This window comes from Nymphalis io, chromosome 23 (genome assembly GCF_905147045.1).
Source record: "Nymphalis io chromosome 23, ilAglIoxx1.1, whole genome shotgun sequence".
Classification (NCBI taxonomy): domain Eukaryota; kingdom Metazoa; phylum Arthropoda; class Insecta; order Lepidoptera; family Nymphalidae; genus Nymphalis; species Nymphalis io.
Genome location: NC_065910.1, coordinates 6,128,637 through 6,145,718, shown reverse-complemented (window position 1 = coordinate 6,145,718; position 17,082 = coordinate 6,128,637). Strand labels below are relative to the sequence as shown.

Here is a 17,082-nt window from a genome sequence, read left to right as displayed (position 1 = left end):
AGGCATTTTCACTGTAAAAAATGTTAATCATCGCTTACATTGCCAATGCGTCACCAACCTTGGGAACTAAGATGTTATGTCTGTGCCTGTGATTACACTGGCTCACTTACCCTTCAAACCGGAACACAACAATACCAAGTACTGCTATTTTGCGGTAGAATATCTGATGAGTGGGTGGTACCTACCCAGACGAGCTTGCACAAAGCCCTTCCAGCAGTAAATAACACAATCACAATCTTAAAAATATATTACCAAAAATATAATAATAATAACAAACAATTATAAATTAAGAAATATTAAAAAACATAAATACTTTATATTAATAAAAGTTTAAAGAAAGAAATTAATTAAATTATTAAGATTCTTAGTTCATTTAATAGAGATATTTAAGCAATATTTGATTAAATTTTAAGAGCAGCTATTAATATGATTTCCGTATTGAAATATTTAATAGATATAATACTTGTTTTCCCCGCGACTTCGCGAGAGGCGAGAGGTAGTGCAGATGTTAGTTATAAAAACGTACCCCATATCCTTCCTTAGGAAGTAACAGCCTGTAAATGTCCCACTGCTGGGCTAAGGCCTCCTCTCCCTTTTTGAGGAAAATATTTAGAGCTTATTCCACCACGATGCTCCAATACGGGTTGGTGGAATAAACATGTGGCAGAATTTCAATGAAATTAGACACATGCAGATTTCCTCACGATGTTTTCCTTCACCGATAGGCACGAGATGAATTATAATCAGAAATTAAGCACATGAAAATTCAGAGGTGCTTGCCCGGGTTTGAACCCACGATCATCGGTTAAGATTCACGCGTTCTTACCACTGGGCCATCTCGTCTTAGGAACCTTGATTCATTTAAAATTTCATCAAAATCGGTTAAGTGATTCAACCGTGAAAGTGTGACAGGCGGACTTAGTTCTTTTAATAATATTAGTATAGCCATAAATATAATCCTCGTATGGTTACGCTTGCTCTCTTCATATACACGTGGGTTTAAATAAATTCGTCCGTGTATCAAAACAGCAGTTTAGCTGGAAATTGTTCCCTACGTTTGTATTGTGCGCTGCAAACGAAATGCAGTAAATTGAAGATGGATTTAGAATTTATCTAGAAAATGTTCTAATATAATAGACTTGGAATAATACTTTGTATTTCATTTGTACAGCAATTTATTTTTGTGTTTCAGACAACGGTGGTAGGGCTTTGAGTACACCTGGGTGGGCTGAACCCACTCAACAATTTTACTTAGTGACATTTTGCATTTTTATATTAAACAATAATTTCTATTAGATAAAAAATAAGAAGAGTTATTTTAGCATCAAACAGAAATAAATTAGCTAAATAATAATAAAATTTAACATCTATACCAATTTTTTTAATCTACTTATATCGTGTTATAAAATACTTGTAATTGATATAAAGAAAAAGTACTTCCCGTATATTACTACAGTATAATAACCTACCTCATATCCTATGAGTTATTACTGACACCGTTGGTTGCCTGGAAGAGATCGCTATTTTTTTATAGAATAGGAAGGCATACGAGCAAATACCATACGGGCATACGGGCCACCTGATGGTAAGTGGTCACCAAACGCCCTTAGACATTGGTATTGTAAGAAATGTCAACCATCGCTTACATAGCCAATGCGCCACCAACCTTGGGAACTAAGATTTTATGTCCCTTGTGCCTGTAATTACACTGGCTCACTCGCTATGTAGCGATAAGGTCGCCAAAATTGTATGCTACTTTTTTTAGGCTGTATCCATGTTTTGTATTTTTTTTCTGCTTGTGTTGTACAATAAAAGTATAAAGTAAAGTAATAATTACAATACAAGACTTTCTCGGCTTTCATTCTACCTCATCATATTCATAAAATATTTACTTCATATTAAATTGAGTTATATTTTAAATGGAGCTGAAGTCCATCGAAGCGATTACGTCTGCCTGCTTTTTTATATCATTGTCGTTAGGTAGGCGGATGGGCAATGCGCCACCAAGCTCGGGTACTATGATAAGTTCCTTGTGCCTATAGTTAAATGGCTTAGAGTGTGCGGATATAGTGTCCAAAGGGTGAGCCTTTAAACCAGAACGCAATACCTACCCAGACCGGTGCAGAAAACCGTACCTACCAAGCAAAATTCAGTAAAATTGTATTAGATATTTCTTTCAAGATATTATCTGTAGCAGCCCGCAGTCTATATGCCAGCAATGATTATTCTCCCGTCATTCAAAAGCACTTTAACTCTTTTTGGTAGCGTCGGCTTTGCCACCCCATTGGATTATTAGTGTAAGAGAATGTAGAGTGCACTTGTATGTCCGGAGCTGTGGGGTGACCTAGAACGGCTGCCGTAGCGGGAATTAGTCAGGATAATATTATCATACTTAAATGTTAGTAAAAAAAGTACATTTTCCCGGTTTTTATCTGTAGAATCCACTTTTTGTTGGTTGTGGTTATTACACAACTAAACTATTAAGACAATTAACTTTGGACTCACGGCTTCTAGTTTTAAGGCTTAGTGCGACAGTGTTATTACAAGTGCAACGAACATCTTAGATAGTTGGCAGCACGCAGCGAAGGACAACCAAACATAAGTTGAACCATTATTTCGCCTGCCTTCCTATATATACTATATATAAAAAAGGAAAACTTTAGTAATCACGACGATAATGTAAAAAATAATTCATGTACACAGAAGTACATTAAAGTCATTATATATATAAAAAAAAAAACTTTTAACAGTTACTTGAGATAATCACCGCATTAAGCGTTATCTTAAAAACATAATTTAGTTGTAAAATGATATTCGCAAATATTTAAACACATTTTAAATGGACAATTATGGAAATAACAAATTTTATTTTATCTGCATATTAAATTAAATATCAGCAGATTTACTTCAGGGTAGAGCTTCGTGCAAGCCCGTTTGGGTATTTACTACCCACTCATCAGATATTCTACCGCTGGACAGTAATATTTAGTGCTACAGGCAGTAAGGATATAACATCTTAGTTCCCAACGTTGATGGCGTATTGGTGTTGTACAGAATGGTTAATAATTTGCTTATGTGGTGGTGCCCACTTACCATCAGGTGACCCATTTGCCAGTCCACCTACATATTTCATAAATAAAGATAGCTTAAGCTATATAATATATAGATTTGATATTTTTACCAAATTATTATTTTATATTGAGCTAATTTATTTTTAAAACTCTAATTCAAATGTAAATAATTTTCATATATATTTGAGTTATTATATATAATACGTGAATGATTCGGTATTTATTAATAAAGTATTTATCTAAGTTTAGGTGAATACTCGATTGGACGTCAGTAATCAAAAATCTGAAACTGCGTGTAGCTGCTCAAAGAAATCTCGGGGTCGTTTTAATCAAAACGAGATGCATAATCATTTTCGTAGTTGGAAATCGAGCTCATTGGTTTGAAAAGTATAAATAAATTCTATAATAAAATTCCTAGTATTAATTTGATACGGTAACCTACAAAAAGTTTTCATTAGACAGTAATTGGACAGAAATTCGGCATTCGACACACTGCAACTAATATATACTAATATTATAAATAATAATAATATCCTGGGACATTTTTCACACACGGCCATCTGATCCCAAATTAAGCTTGTACAAAGCTTGTGCTATGGAAACCAGACAACTGATATACTACATATACTACTTTTCTTTTGTAAATACATACTTATATAAATAATTACATCCCGACTCAGGACACACAGACATGTTCATGCACACAAATGTCTGTCCTGGGTGGGAATCGAACCCACAACCTTCGGCGTGAAAGGCAAGTATCTACCAACCACGCCAACCGGCTCAAATGAAAAAGTGACTTTGTCTGTCTGTCTGTCATAGCTAAACCACTGAACTGATTTTGATGAAATTTGGTAAGAAGTAAGCTTAAACTTTAACATAGGCTACTTTTTTTATACATAGTAGCGCGATGCCGCAGATGAAAAAGCGCCGTGCGTGGTCGATGGCTCACACAAGATTACTATATTACTATTAATGGTTATATCATAGATTTTTTAATATAATATTTATCTACCATTATGATGTTTAAAGGTACAATTTACTGTACATTTTAATCATAAAAATCTTCAACATTAACTACGTTCGCGATATAGAATTTGAATTTGGCTTAATGAACTCGGATTTTATTTTAGCTGAAATGATTAAAAAAAAATAAAGCTGGTAAAAAACTCACCAGTATCAAATCTGGGTCTGCTTGGCAGTCTGCTAGGCAAGTCTTGGTTTTCCACGTGGTCGAATGTTCTGAATCCAAGTGCGAATTCCGCGTATGGACTTATTTCGAACATTTCTGTGAAATAATATATCAATTAAATTTTAAAATTCAACGTTACTTCGCGGTTGGGCCTTGCGCAAAATCGAAATAGAAGGTAATTAAAAAAAATTGAATATATATTATATTGTTTTTTAAATAAAGAATGCTTTAGCTAGTATAGAAAATTTAGTAGCTATATTTACGTATTACATGAAGTATTACGAACCATTTTTACTCTTCCTAGGATGAACAGGTGACGTGTATATTCGAGGGGTGTGCGCGTACCTCTCCTTGTGCTCAGAATGGGAGGCGACACTCTCATTCCTGGATTTCACCTCATCGGCAATGGAATGACGATATTGAGATGCATAATTTTGTCTGTCACGGAAATTACCCTTATTAGTGCCTGAAAATCTGTCTGGGTCCTCCAGACCGATTTCGGCCACGGCATTATTATTATTATTAATATTCTAGTAGTAAGAAATTTCCTTGGAAATAAAGGTGTAATATATATATTTAATTAAATTTTGTAATTAACATTCTAAAGTTTTATGTATTAAAAATATGTATATGTTAGTCAATCATTGAAAACTTTTGTTGGTATTGATTTGTCAATATTTGATATTTATAAAATTTATTATGTACCGTTTGTTTCCATGAAATACAAATAAATAAATAAACACACTATAACACTTCTTATGATCATCATTTATATGTTTTTTAAAATTTTGTTATATAATTAAAATGCTAGTAAGTAACGTACGAACATTGCTATAGTTTCCTTAAAGAAAACTATACACAAAAGTCACTTATGCAGCGTTTTTCACATATATATCTTATTATCTATATTGACTCTAAAATCCAAACACTCGAAATTTGCGCAGCGTGGTTGAATACATTTCAAAAGCTTCTCATCAAAAAGTAGAGTTCCCAGCAGTGGGAAATTAACAGGCTGTCAATTTACTGTTTTATATCTTTTCATATATTTTAGTCCTATTTAAAAATACTGTAAATATGCTTAGCTTTAAGAATTACTTGTAGTTGTAATACTAGTTCTAGTAAGTTAGGTTCAAACCGATCCTTACCTCTGTCTCCTCAGTAATATGCAAGTGAAGGCCAGCAGACATAAAACGAGGAGTATGGAACTGCATGTTATAACCAGCATATTCAAGTCGAAGAACTCAGACGGGGGTCCTATTTCCTCTACGAACGAAACAAAAATATGAGTAAAATATATGCAGTTAGTATGTTACAGTCAGATACTAGTACCATATGTCTGGTTAGGTTAGTTTTATTTCTGTAATATGAAGAAAAAAAAACCGATTTTTTAATTCAATAGAGGTCTGATTGTAACATAAATAAATAATTTAATTATAAATATATATGTAGTGCTTCTCATAGAACATATAACTAAGATTAATTAAAGAAAGTCATATACGATATTAATGATTATATTAATAAAAATATTTAAATAATAAATGAATCAAAATATCATATCATGGTGAGTTGTGTTTCAACATTTCACGAGTGACGTAGTGAGTTCTCATAGAATAACAATAGAGTTATTGTTGTTAACGAGTTTAAGCAATTTTGAAACTTATTGATGGTGTAAATTGATACCAGAGCGTCACGGTAGCATACACAAGCATTCTCGTGGCGCTTCTCGTTAAGACGAAAAGGGTACCGCTGGTTTTTTAGTGGGTATTCGCCTTGGACACCGGCGAACCCCACTGTTCCCGTGAAGGAAACGCGTAATGCGTTTTTCCAGCGATAAAAAAAAACGTGTAACTTGATACTCTACTTATTTGTCAGCTACATTTAATATATACACATAAGACAGTAACCTAAACATTCAAGGAGTTGGTATTCTAAAGAAAATTGTATTGGGAAAATATCTCAGTATAAATAAATATTAGTCAAAGTCAAAATCAAAAAGTCTTATTCAATATAGAAGCGATACACTTACTCATTGATCGTTATAAATCTACCAACAGTTCGAAAATAAACACCTCAGACCTGAGAAGAACCGGCGAAAGAAACTCAGCGGGATTTATTTTCTATTTTTTAATATCATATAATAATATTGTAATATTTTTTTAATTTTTTAATTAATTTTTAAATATATTATAATATTGTAATAAGTATAGTGAACAAGGGTTCGGAAAGTCGGAAAAATATAAAGACGTCTAGTTTAAGAGTGATCGTTTTGTCATTATAACGAAAGGTCTCAAACTTCAACCACAAAACAAGCTGCACTTTTTTTTATTTGCGACTTTTAATGAGCAAATATTATCGTCATTGGTGTTCTGGAATTTAATTAGAATTCATTGTTTTCCACGTGATTCCATATATCGCCATCTTATCGGATTATAAGAGCTTAGAAATTGAGTGCACCTGTATTTTGTACGCTTTACTTGAGCACTTCAATGTCGCAGACGTAATTCGATGTGTCAATTATCGAAATCATATGTCGTGTTATAACGGCCTTACTTGTAAATAGTTAATCATTGATTTATCTCTTTCTGTCATTATTGATTTAAAATTTGACAGAAGAAGACAGAGCATTTTGTCAACTTGTCAATACGTTATATCATATTGACAGTTATTTTAATTATTATTCAAACTGACTCTCAATAGACTTATTGTTTGGTGTATCTTTCTATTATTTTATTTGAGTTCAGTCGTTTGATTTGCACGTTTTTATTATCAGTCGTAAACATAATTGATATTTTAAAATTAAATTGTCAGGTATAGTATTGTAAATCCAGTTTTCTTTACGAGTCTCGACTAGCAATCTTGAGTTAAATCGCTAATTAAGCTTTCGAGCGCTCATTAACTTCCGAGTGCTCTCGAGTTCTTGTTTGATTCCGTAATTACTTCAAGAATTCTGTCGAATTACACGTATTTGAATTATTTATTTATTTTAGTTTGATTATTTATCATGTATATATAGTTATTCGTGTACGAAACGTATTGTTAAATATATACTTTATTTTTTATTTGATCTATCGTTATATTTTTTCATGTTGATTAAATTGAGTTGAGTTGTTATATACATAGTTAATAACCGATACTTAAACTAAATTTGTATTCTTTACAGTTACACCGTGTAAATATTAACTAATTTTATATTGTTCTCATGTAAGTGACAAGTGTTCTAATGAGAAATACGAGTTCTTTAAACCGAAACTGAAATGAAAGTATTATACGTATTAGACGCGCTAGTCATGTTTTACACAAAAAAATAGCCATAGCAATGCAAGCCTAATGTTAGAGCGCTTAAGCGCTTTAACGCTTATTTTTTGTTATTGTGAAAATACCATTGTATATTTAGATATGACTTACCAGTTGTCTTGTAATGCCATTTACCGTTCTAATAAAATAAAAAAAATAATATATATATATTTAGGACAGAAGTGTAATATAAATTAAAAAGAAGAAATTAATAACGAATTACGAATTTAATGACATTTTATCAATACACGAAAGGAACAATTAAAATTTGCTAATTATGCGACAAAAATCATATAAAGATCATATCGATATCTCACACTGACAGATAACAATTACCCGCCTAAAAGAGTGATAAAAAACAAAAGAAGACTGTGACAGCTACGCTGTGTATGCTGCTAGTACTATTGTCCACAGATATTTTCTATCAATATATTTACACTTAAAACAATACTTGATGGGATGTTGGACATCGAATTGATGACGTTTGACGTAAGCCAATTGTGGTGAGCTATAATTAGAGCTTTACTCGATTCAAATATAACTAATTAAAATGTATATTTGAATGAAGTATAATTATTATCTGGATATTACGATGATAGTTATAATAATAATAATAATATCCTGGAGCATTTTCACACACAACCATCAGTTCCCAAACAACTGATATACTACATATACTACTTTTCTTTTGTAAAAACATACTTATACAGATAATTACACCCAGACTCTCAGTCTGTCCTGGGTGGGAATCGAACTCACAACCTTCGACGTGAAAGGCAAGTATCTACCAACCTTATATATATATATATATACTTAACGTCGTCGGCTTTATTCATTTTAATTATTTTTATTAAGTAACTACCACTAAGACCAAATTAACTTGATCCCCAATCAATGATCGGCTAGTCGAAAAATGGTAATAAATCTGATGTTTAATGTTGTCAAATTGTAATTGTAATTAATTTATATATCATTACATACTAAGAGAACATCGTATTTATTAAGTTTTATATACAATTGCAATATTTTTGTATGAATCATCTCGTAAAAAACCTTCGTGTGGAGAATGAAAATCAGCCACGAGTCCACCAATTCACATTGGGACAGTGTGGTGGAGCCTGCCTTCAAAATTCAAGCCTGCTCCTCAAAAAGGAGTCGAGTTAGCCCAGTAGTGGGACATTTACAGGATGTTACTTTACTTATATAATAAGATTTGATCAGTTTCTATTAGAATTTGGGATAATAGTTCTCTACGTGACTTGTTCATAGTTTCTATTGTTATTATGAATGTAATTTCAGCGCTTACTAAAATAATTTCTCAGTAAGCCATATAGATTATAACGATGTAATTGGTGTTTCGTTTTACAAATGAATTAGGATAATGAATTAAATAGGTTTTGTGTTCATAAATTGTTTGCTAATGAAGTGAGTATTATTCTCTTTATGTATATCTTTTCTGAAACCTGAATTATATCTACTAAAGCAGTTTCAAATTAACACGATAATTAAGCCAATATTACTCCACCTGCCTTTCTATACAAAATAATTAAAGAAAACAAACTGATGTATATGTATTTATTTCGAATAAAATTTAATTCTTTCTGTGTTAATTTAATTATAAAAATATATTAGTAAGAGTAAATTGTCGTCGTTAAATTAATATGAATATTTAAACAGAGAATGAGATCCCACGACTACAACTCACCGCCCTCCGCCGTCTTGGTGGCGTACGTGTAGAGCGCGGCGGCGCGGCCGGCGTCGTTGGCGGCCGCCACGCGCAGCTGGTACCAGCGCGCCGCCTGCAGCGCGCCCACCGCGAACGAGCCGCCCAGCGAGTAGCCCCACCCCGCGGCCCCGTCCGCTGACTGCGCACATGTCACGGTGGTCAGCGACTGTTATTATTCGACTCGACTTTTGTTCGTTTTATCGTATCGACTAGTGTTATTTTCATCCGCCACACGCAGGTTTCTCACGATGTTTTCCTTCAGCATACGATCAATTATGAACATAATTCAATTATCGGAATATCGATTCACGCTTTCTTACTTGGAAATTGGAGAACATAACCTCGAAAAGGCTATTAATTTTATGTAGCTAGATGATTAGATTATTTCCACAATCAACAGTAATTGTTGTCAACTAAAATTTAGCCAATTTTCTTTTAATGGATACGCAACATTTTATGTAGAGCCTTTTTTGACGTGAATGGGAAAAAATTACTGAGAGGAGCAGCGATGTAAACGAAAATGATTTAAAACTTAATATAGTTTCGAGAAACGCTTCAAAAATATTATGGATATATTTAAAATTTATATTTTGATACAAATAATTCTTAGAACATGAAAATTAATGTCATCAATTGAAATAATACTTTAAGCACACATCGAAAAACATTTTTAATTTTATACGACCAATAAAGTAATATCTTTTCATAAATCAGAAGATATAGCTTATCTTGCTAATAAAATTGCTTATCAAGTCACTTACCGCCATATTCTCAGCGTGATGCCAGAAACTGCTGCCAAGTAAGCGATATTCCACGTCCCACTTGGTGACGTCACAGCCACCGTCGTCCCACCCGCTCAGTTGTATGTAAATGTGAGACGCATTGCTCCACAGCCAGTCGGTTGTGGGAGGTGCTATTGGAGCTTTTAAAAAAATATTAATAGACTATTATGGTACTGTATCAACAGCTGTCCATGTAAATAGGCAAAATAACGGTATTTAAGAATAAAAATAATATAATGTGTGATTATATAGTATATATCTAATTTTAATATCGCATTTAGAGTGACATAAAAAAATAGTCTGTTATGGAATAAATTTACTGTACTGGTTGTTTGTACACCTTAAAATTATTCCTCGTTAGTGACTTACATCTTAGTTCCTATGGATAATGGTGGATTTATGGTGTAAGAAATGGTAAATATTCCTGCTTGATTGCGATCTATTTATTTATCTCTTATCGTATGTTATATATATATATACTACTGGTGGTAGGGCTTTGTGCAAGCTCGTCTGGGTAGGTACCATCCACTCATCAGATATTCTACCGCAAAACAGCAATACTTGATATTGTTGTGTTCCGGTTTGAAGGGTGAGTGAGCCAGTGTAATTACAGGCACAAGGGACACAAAATCTTAGTTCCCAAGGTTGGTGGCGCATTGGCTATAAGCGATGGTTGACATTTCTTACAATGCCAATGTCTAAGGGCGTTTGGTGACCACTTACCATCAGGTGGCCCATATGCTCATCCACCTTCCTATTCTATAAAAAAAAAAGAAAAATATATGATACCTTCTTCATTTGACGACTAACGATTTGATCACTGTTTAATTAAAATTTGATAGTATCATAATGTATGATCTGAGCTCAGTTTGCTTTGAACAATTATTTCTAGGTCATCGTTTATGATTTAGTAGTATTATTAAAGTCGTAATAATTCCCATTTGGCATTTGCTACTGACTTTTTTTATCTTAATTATAAACATATTAGGATAACAACGTCACTAACAAGCAATTGATATAATACTATAATAATTCGCTTGTTTTACATTTGGTCGGTACGTTACGTATTTCTAGTACTGCGTGGTTGACTGCATGATCGTAAGATTTGGCAGATTGTTTCAGCCTGTCTGACAGAAATCTTCCTTGGGATTGCTTTTGCTTATATTGTTTGTAGCAACTATACATAAAATATCCCTGTCATTTATATTATGGTTAATTTCTAAAAAAATAAAAATAAGTAACTCTCCTCACCTCCGCCAAGGGTCATGACATCGACGTGCGCAGGCGCAGATGTACCGACGCTGTCAGTGGCCGTCACTCTTATTGAGTACTTGGTGCCACACTTGAGCCCCGATATTGTGTGTTGCTGTAAACCAGCGACTCTCGTCTCTCTGATAGCCGGCCAGGCTTCTTGCCAGAGACCATCTTCTTCACGCCATGTTAGATTGTAACCTATTGCCATTTCACAAAAAACATCCTCTTTAATAATTAAGTTTAGTGCTTCCAAGTAACCATGGATTTTGATGCAGTTTTTACCATAATTAGATCATTTTTGTCGGAAGATCTTAGTATAATACATTCATAATGTACTTAATTATATTAGACAAAATTGTTGTTTATAATTAAGTCGTTAAAGTGTTTTATAAAATAATTTAATTTACGCTAGTTTAATTAGATAATGATTTATTTGTTACTGAATTTTAAGTCTTTGGTTTACAATAATAATTTTATGTCAAAATACAATTTATTTTTCACACAGTAATAATATAATCATTATTAGTATTTTTGTGTGTCTAGCTTTTTAACTTTAAATTACTTTTACTGTTAAATATATTATGCAGTTTTTTTAATAATATAAAACAGACAAGAACAGAATAATAAAAGCTATTTAAATCAATCAAAACAGTAATAAAACCCATAAGGGTTTGGAAATTAACTGTAATTGTAATCATCATTATTTGTTTCGCTGCAAAAGAGTCAAATAAATAAAATCTCGATATATATATTTTTTAAAAGCTTTCAATGAGAACGTATCACAAACTCCTCGTTACTTTGCTTGTAACATGTAAGCTTTTTTATTTTATGGAAAAAAGGAAAAGTTGGAACTAGCTCGGTTGAAACAAAACGCGATTTTGAGTTTTCGAGAAGGCAAAATCGGAAATACTAAAACGTTTACCGGTTAGACATACTCATGTAAAATAGCAATTCCAAAATGTTAGTTATGGCTTATATTGTTAACGTGATGAGCTGTCAAGTCCTTTGTACTTGTGCAGTGTCTCAGTATTCCTTTATTCCAAAACAACAATACGAAGTATACTTTTTGGTAAATATTTGATGTAAATGTAAATTCAAACTTGCCACGAAAATTTGCTTCAATAATTTCGCTGAATAAAATAATTATAGCATTGTTAACAAGACGTTAATTATGTATGAAAACATCCGATACATATTTATTTATTTCTTGAACATACTCTTTTTATTCGACAAACTCTAGGTGAATATTGTCATCGCTAAGATCTGTAAGCTGGGATTATGGTTAGCTCTCTCTTTACTAGGTTGCTGTGAATTTAAAAAAGTGCGAAAATACCGCTCATTACGAAAATCCGCTTTAGTGCCTAAAATACCGACCTAGTCTTTCGTATCGAGAATACGACTCAACACGTTCACCCGTTTCGTCTAACCAACTGTCAAGCTTCCACTCCTGCAGCTACGCTTCATATTTGTACGGGTATATTGCGCAATATAATACTGACATCTATCCTTGCGTTGTTAATATTGAACGAATATGGAGCGAGGATCTATTAGATTTCTTTCGTCAAAGCGAAGTGCCCCCTACTAGAGCGTTGAAGTGGCAGAAAAACTGAAAGCCTCTAACATAGCGCGTCCGTCTCCACGAGAAGCGGTACACACACAAACGAATTCTCAAAGCCTATCATCCTCTCATAATTCTCAGTGTAATCGGTCGTTCACGCGCAAAGCATGTCCGGTAGCGGCTTTCGAAAATACTTGAATAATATGCGATGTGACAAAGACCATCACTGTGACATGTGATGCATACGCGAGTACCATACGACCCTGTCAGTCCTAACTCAGTTTCGCTTACAATAAACAAGAACCTGTAACATATGTTTTCTTTTTGTCATAGAAAATACCATTTATATTACAATTTTTTTCTATGATATATTTTTTATTGATAACAATATATATTCATTATATTATTCTTCGAATAGCTTAGCTTGTTTGATATTCAATTGCTTCTATTCAATAGTTGTTTGAAAATAATTGTTGTGTTAGTAAATCTATAATAAGGACAAAAAGAAAAAAAAATGTAAAACACGAACAAGAATTTTAGATTCACGACAAAATACATTTAATGCATATTATGTTTTTATAGTATTTATTAGTTCAAATCCATCAATTGATTTATTTATCTACCATGTTGTTCTATATTTACTGTTACATAATATATAGTCTACTCAACAAATCGATTTATCTCGTCATCTATTTTATACGTGACAATTTTCGCACAACCAACGTAGATATATATCAGAAAAAAAGAAGACGAAAAATATACAAATCCTCATATATAAAGTTATGTTATATTGATTTTTTATACACTCACTTATTCCGTAGCTTGTTGAATCGTTCGCAGTCTTGATTTCATCCCATTTCACAACAATGGAATCTTTGTAAGGCGTCGTTCTCAAGCTCGGAGGATCAGGCAGAGGCAGAACTTTCACGGAATAAACAACCGAGTCGGACCCGTACAAGTTCTTCGCTAAGCAAGTGTAGTTGCCGCTGAGGGATTGATCTATACCTATGCATAAAGGTTTTTTTTTTGTTTTGTAAGAGCACAAGCAACTACATAATACATTTAAGTAAGTACGGCCTGTGAATGTGAATTTAGTGGAGACGGCTTGGATTTTATTCCATGACGCTTCTCCAATGCGGTTAGGTGGAATACACATGTGGCAGAATTTCAGTGAAATTAGACACATGCTGGTTTCCTCACGACGTTTTCCTCTTCCCCGTAAAGCATGAGACAAATTACGCACACGAAAATTCAGTGGTGCTTGCCTGGGTTTGAACCCATAATCATTGGTTAAGCTTTCTAACCATTGGGCCATCTCGGCTTAACACATTTAAATCAAACGAAAAGTTACTAATAAAATACCAAGTATGTTGAATATTAGCATGCATTCATTATTTGCATAGTTAGATCGGGATTAGCTTAAATTAAACAAAAGGCTTGGAGTTTATTCCATCATGCCCTAGTGCGGTTTGGTGGCACACATTTGGCAGAATGTCTTCAGACTTCTAAATATTTCCACACGATGACATCCATTTTCGCTGTCTATTATTTGAAGCACATGAAAGTATCACTGAGTTTTCATGAAGTCATGAAAACTCAGTGATACTTAATTGAACCAACGATCTTTGCCCAAATTTCATGCGCTATAGTTATATATACTTTATATAGTTTTTTTATATAGTTATATTTTATTATGAAATAGGTCGTAGATAGAAATTTTAATAAATTAAATTTAAGTTATTTTAAAGTAACGTTTTATAAACGATGATTTCTTATATCAATAAAAAATATGTATTAAAGCGTTATTAATTATGATAATGTCTGCCCGATTAAATTCTACCGCCAAACAGCTATACTAAAGTCTTTTGGTTTGAAAGGTGAGTGAGCCAGTGTATCTACTATGTATTTGTAGCGTATTGGCAATGTAAGGATTGGTTGATATTTTTTACGTAGTCAATGTCTATGGGCCGTGGTGACCACTTACCATCAGGTGGCCCATTTGCCCGGTTACCTACCAATAACATTAAAAAAAAACGGTAGCAGTTTGGAATTGTACTGACATTGACATTAAATTTATGTATGTATGTCAAATATTTTATGAACAGTCTGTACTCACTTTTGATGAGTAGGCTGTCATCCTTGTTCCTGGTGAACCGCGGGTGGTGCGTGATGATGTTGTGGTTGTGGTACCACACGGTGCGCGGCGGCGGCGCGCCCACGCTGCGACACGACAGCGGCAGCGCGCGCCGCACCGCCACGCGCACCTCGCCGCCCAGCGACCACACGCCCGCCACCACTGCGGGAACGACGAACGATGTGGACGTGAACAAGCTATTTGCAAATGTACCGCAATGTACACGTTATGTTTGTAATAGAAAACATACTTAGGTGCTGTAATGGCTCGTGACGTAGTTGTAAATACTAACTATAGTGGGTTTTGGAAAAAGGCGAGTTAGTTAGATATAGTCTAAAATATTATGTTAATATATCCACTTTTTTCAAAACTTATGAAACTTCACATTATGTTCGCTCGTCACAAAACTAACGTTTAGCGCATATTTATTTAAACACGGATTTTGTTTTTTCGGCCATCATTGATTTGACATTCAAAAGAACAAGACAAGACAGCATTATTTAACTAATAGACTGTTTAGTTAGCAAAATTAATTTGTAAATTAATTTATTTCAATAGGAGCGTATCTCCAAGTTTAATTATAATAATTAAACGATATCGTAAACTTTTGAACAATTAATACTCAAAATAAAACATACCTCGTTGAGAGGGAGTGTTGGTAACCCGTCGGCTCTCTGGTCCTTCTCCCACAGCGGTGCTAGCAGTCACCCAGACATCATACTGACGTCCCTCGTACAGACCTTTCAATTCCAGACTTTGTGTTTGTTCGTATGGTTCCGTGTCCGCTTCGACGTCAACGCGGTGTATTTGTGGACCATCATTACTACGAACAATGAGAAATAATATAGATTTGTATATTTATAATAAAGCAAGTGATATCAAATGATTATATCGTTGGATGATGAAAAATGGCCAAGTTTGGACTCTAGTAATATTGTAAAATATAATACTAATGTCCTCCAGACCGATTTCGGGTATGGTGGCCAATCTCAAGAGAGATTAGCCAACTCCACAGGAGATATTATAGTGCACAAGTTTGTGCGCAAACACAGGTGCACTTTCTATTCCGTTACTCTCATAATCCGTTGAGACGGCAATCCGATACGACCGGAAAGAGTTTAGGCGCAGGACCAACGGCTTTACGTGCTTTCCGAGGCACCGGAGTGTACACTTCCAACTTCCAGACTCCGGGCTTTCGACAGAAAAACTGCGGCCGGGTCTGCGGCCTTACATGTAGCCACTAGACCAACGAGGCAGTTATTATTGTATATTAGTAAAGCCAATTAATTGGTTAACTAAAAATTGTTAATAGTTTTTATTTTTATTTTAATAGTCCTTTCAGACCAAAAACTTGTCTGTAATCCTATTTATTGTTTTAAATCTAAATAAAATTATACTTTCTTCAAATAGTAACAAGCAATTTTAAATGAAATTTAAATGAAATTTTATCGAAAAAACCGGCAATAAGCTCATTATTTACGTTTGTAATTATATTTATGTATCCTGCATGAAAATCAACAAATATTATCACCAAGCTCTTTTATATAATTCCTCGGTACAATATAATTAGTATATTATTATTAGTATTGCAAAATATAATAATAATGTAAAGTATGTATGTATTATATTATAATTATTTATTTAATGACTTTTTTGGTGTTTGAGTGGGTGAACCTTGGATAGTTTAGATTGGGATGCTACGATCGTATTTTAGAATTTATTTAAAAATAATATTCTTATTATAATCGTACGAAGTCGGGATGGAGAGCTAGTCGTATATTTAATCCCGTCCAGTTTAATAAGCCTGATTAATTAGGAATTTATTTACATAAGTTTGAAATGTATTTATTGGAAAATGTAATATTATTCGCGGAATTTTATTATCAAATCAAATACGATGCCCTTATTATAAAAAAATACGACACAAACATTATGATATAACCACGAAAATAATGATTGTTTTTTAAATTGAATTTATTATAAGAACATTATACTTGTATGTATGAATGCATAGAAGTTTTTAAGCTTTTTTTTTAAAAGACAAAGGACAAAAAGAAGTTTTGAGATCTAT

General features: G+C 33.4%; 1 protein-coding gene across 1 annotated transcript in view; it reads right to left on the bottom strand.

The window, feature by feature from the left end:
• Positions 1-17,082, bottom strand: part of LOC126777491 (cell adhesion molecule Dscam2-like) — a 97,660-nt gene that overhangs the window by 12,535 nt on the left and 68,043 nt on the right. The window contains exons 22-30 of the mRNA XM_050500499.1: positions 15,650-15,834; positions 14,994-15,173; positions 13,688-13,882; positions 11,317-11,517; positions 10,045-10,205; positions 9,263-9,422; positions 5,409-5,526; positions 4,550-4,701; positions 4,246-4,359 (exon numbers count right to left, since the gene is read on the bottom strand). Of these exons, the coding sequence (XP_050356456.1) occupies positions 4,246-4,359; positions 4,550-4,701; positions 5,409-5,526; positions 9,263-9,422; positions 10,045-10,205; positions 11,317-11,517; positions 13,688-13,882; positions 14,994-15,173; positions 15,650-15,834 (1,466 nt within the window). The remainder of the gene's footprint in view (positions 1-4,245; positions 4,360-4,549; positions 4,702-5,408; positions 5,527-9,262; positions 9,423-10,044; positions 10,206-11,316; positions 11,518-13,687; positions 13,883-14,993; positions 15,174-15,649; positions 15,835-17,082) is intronic.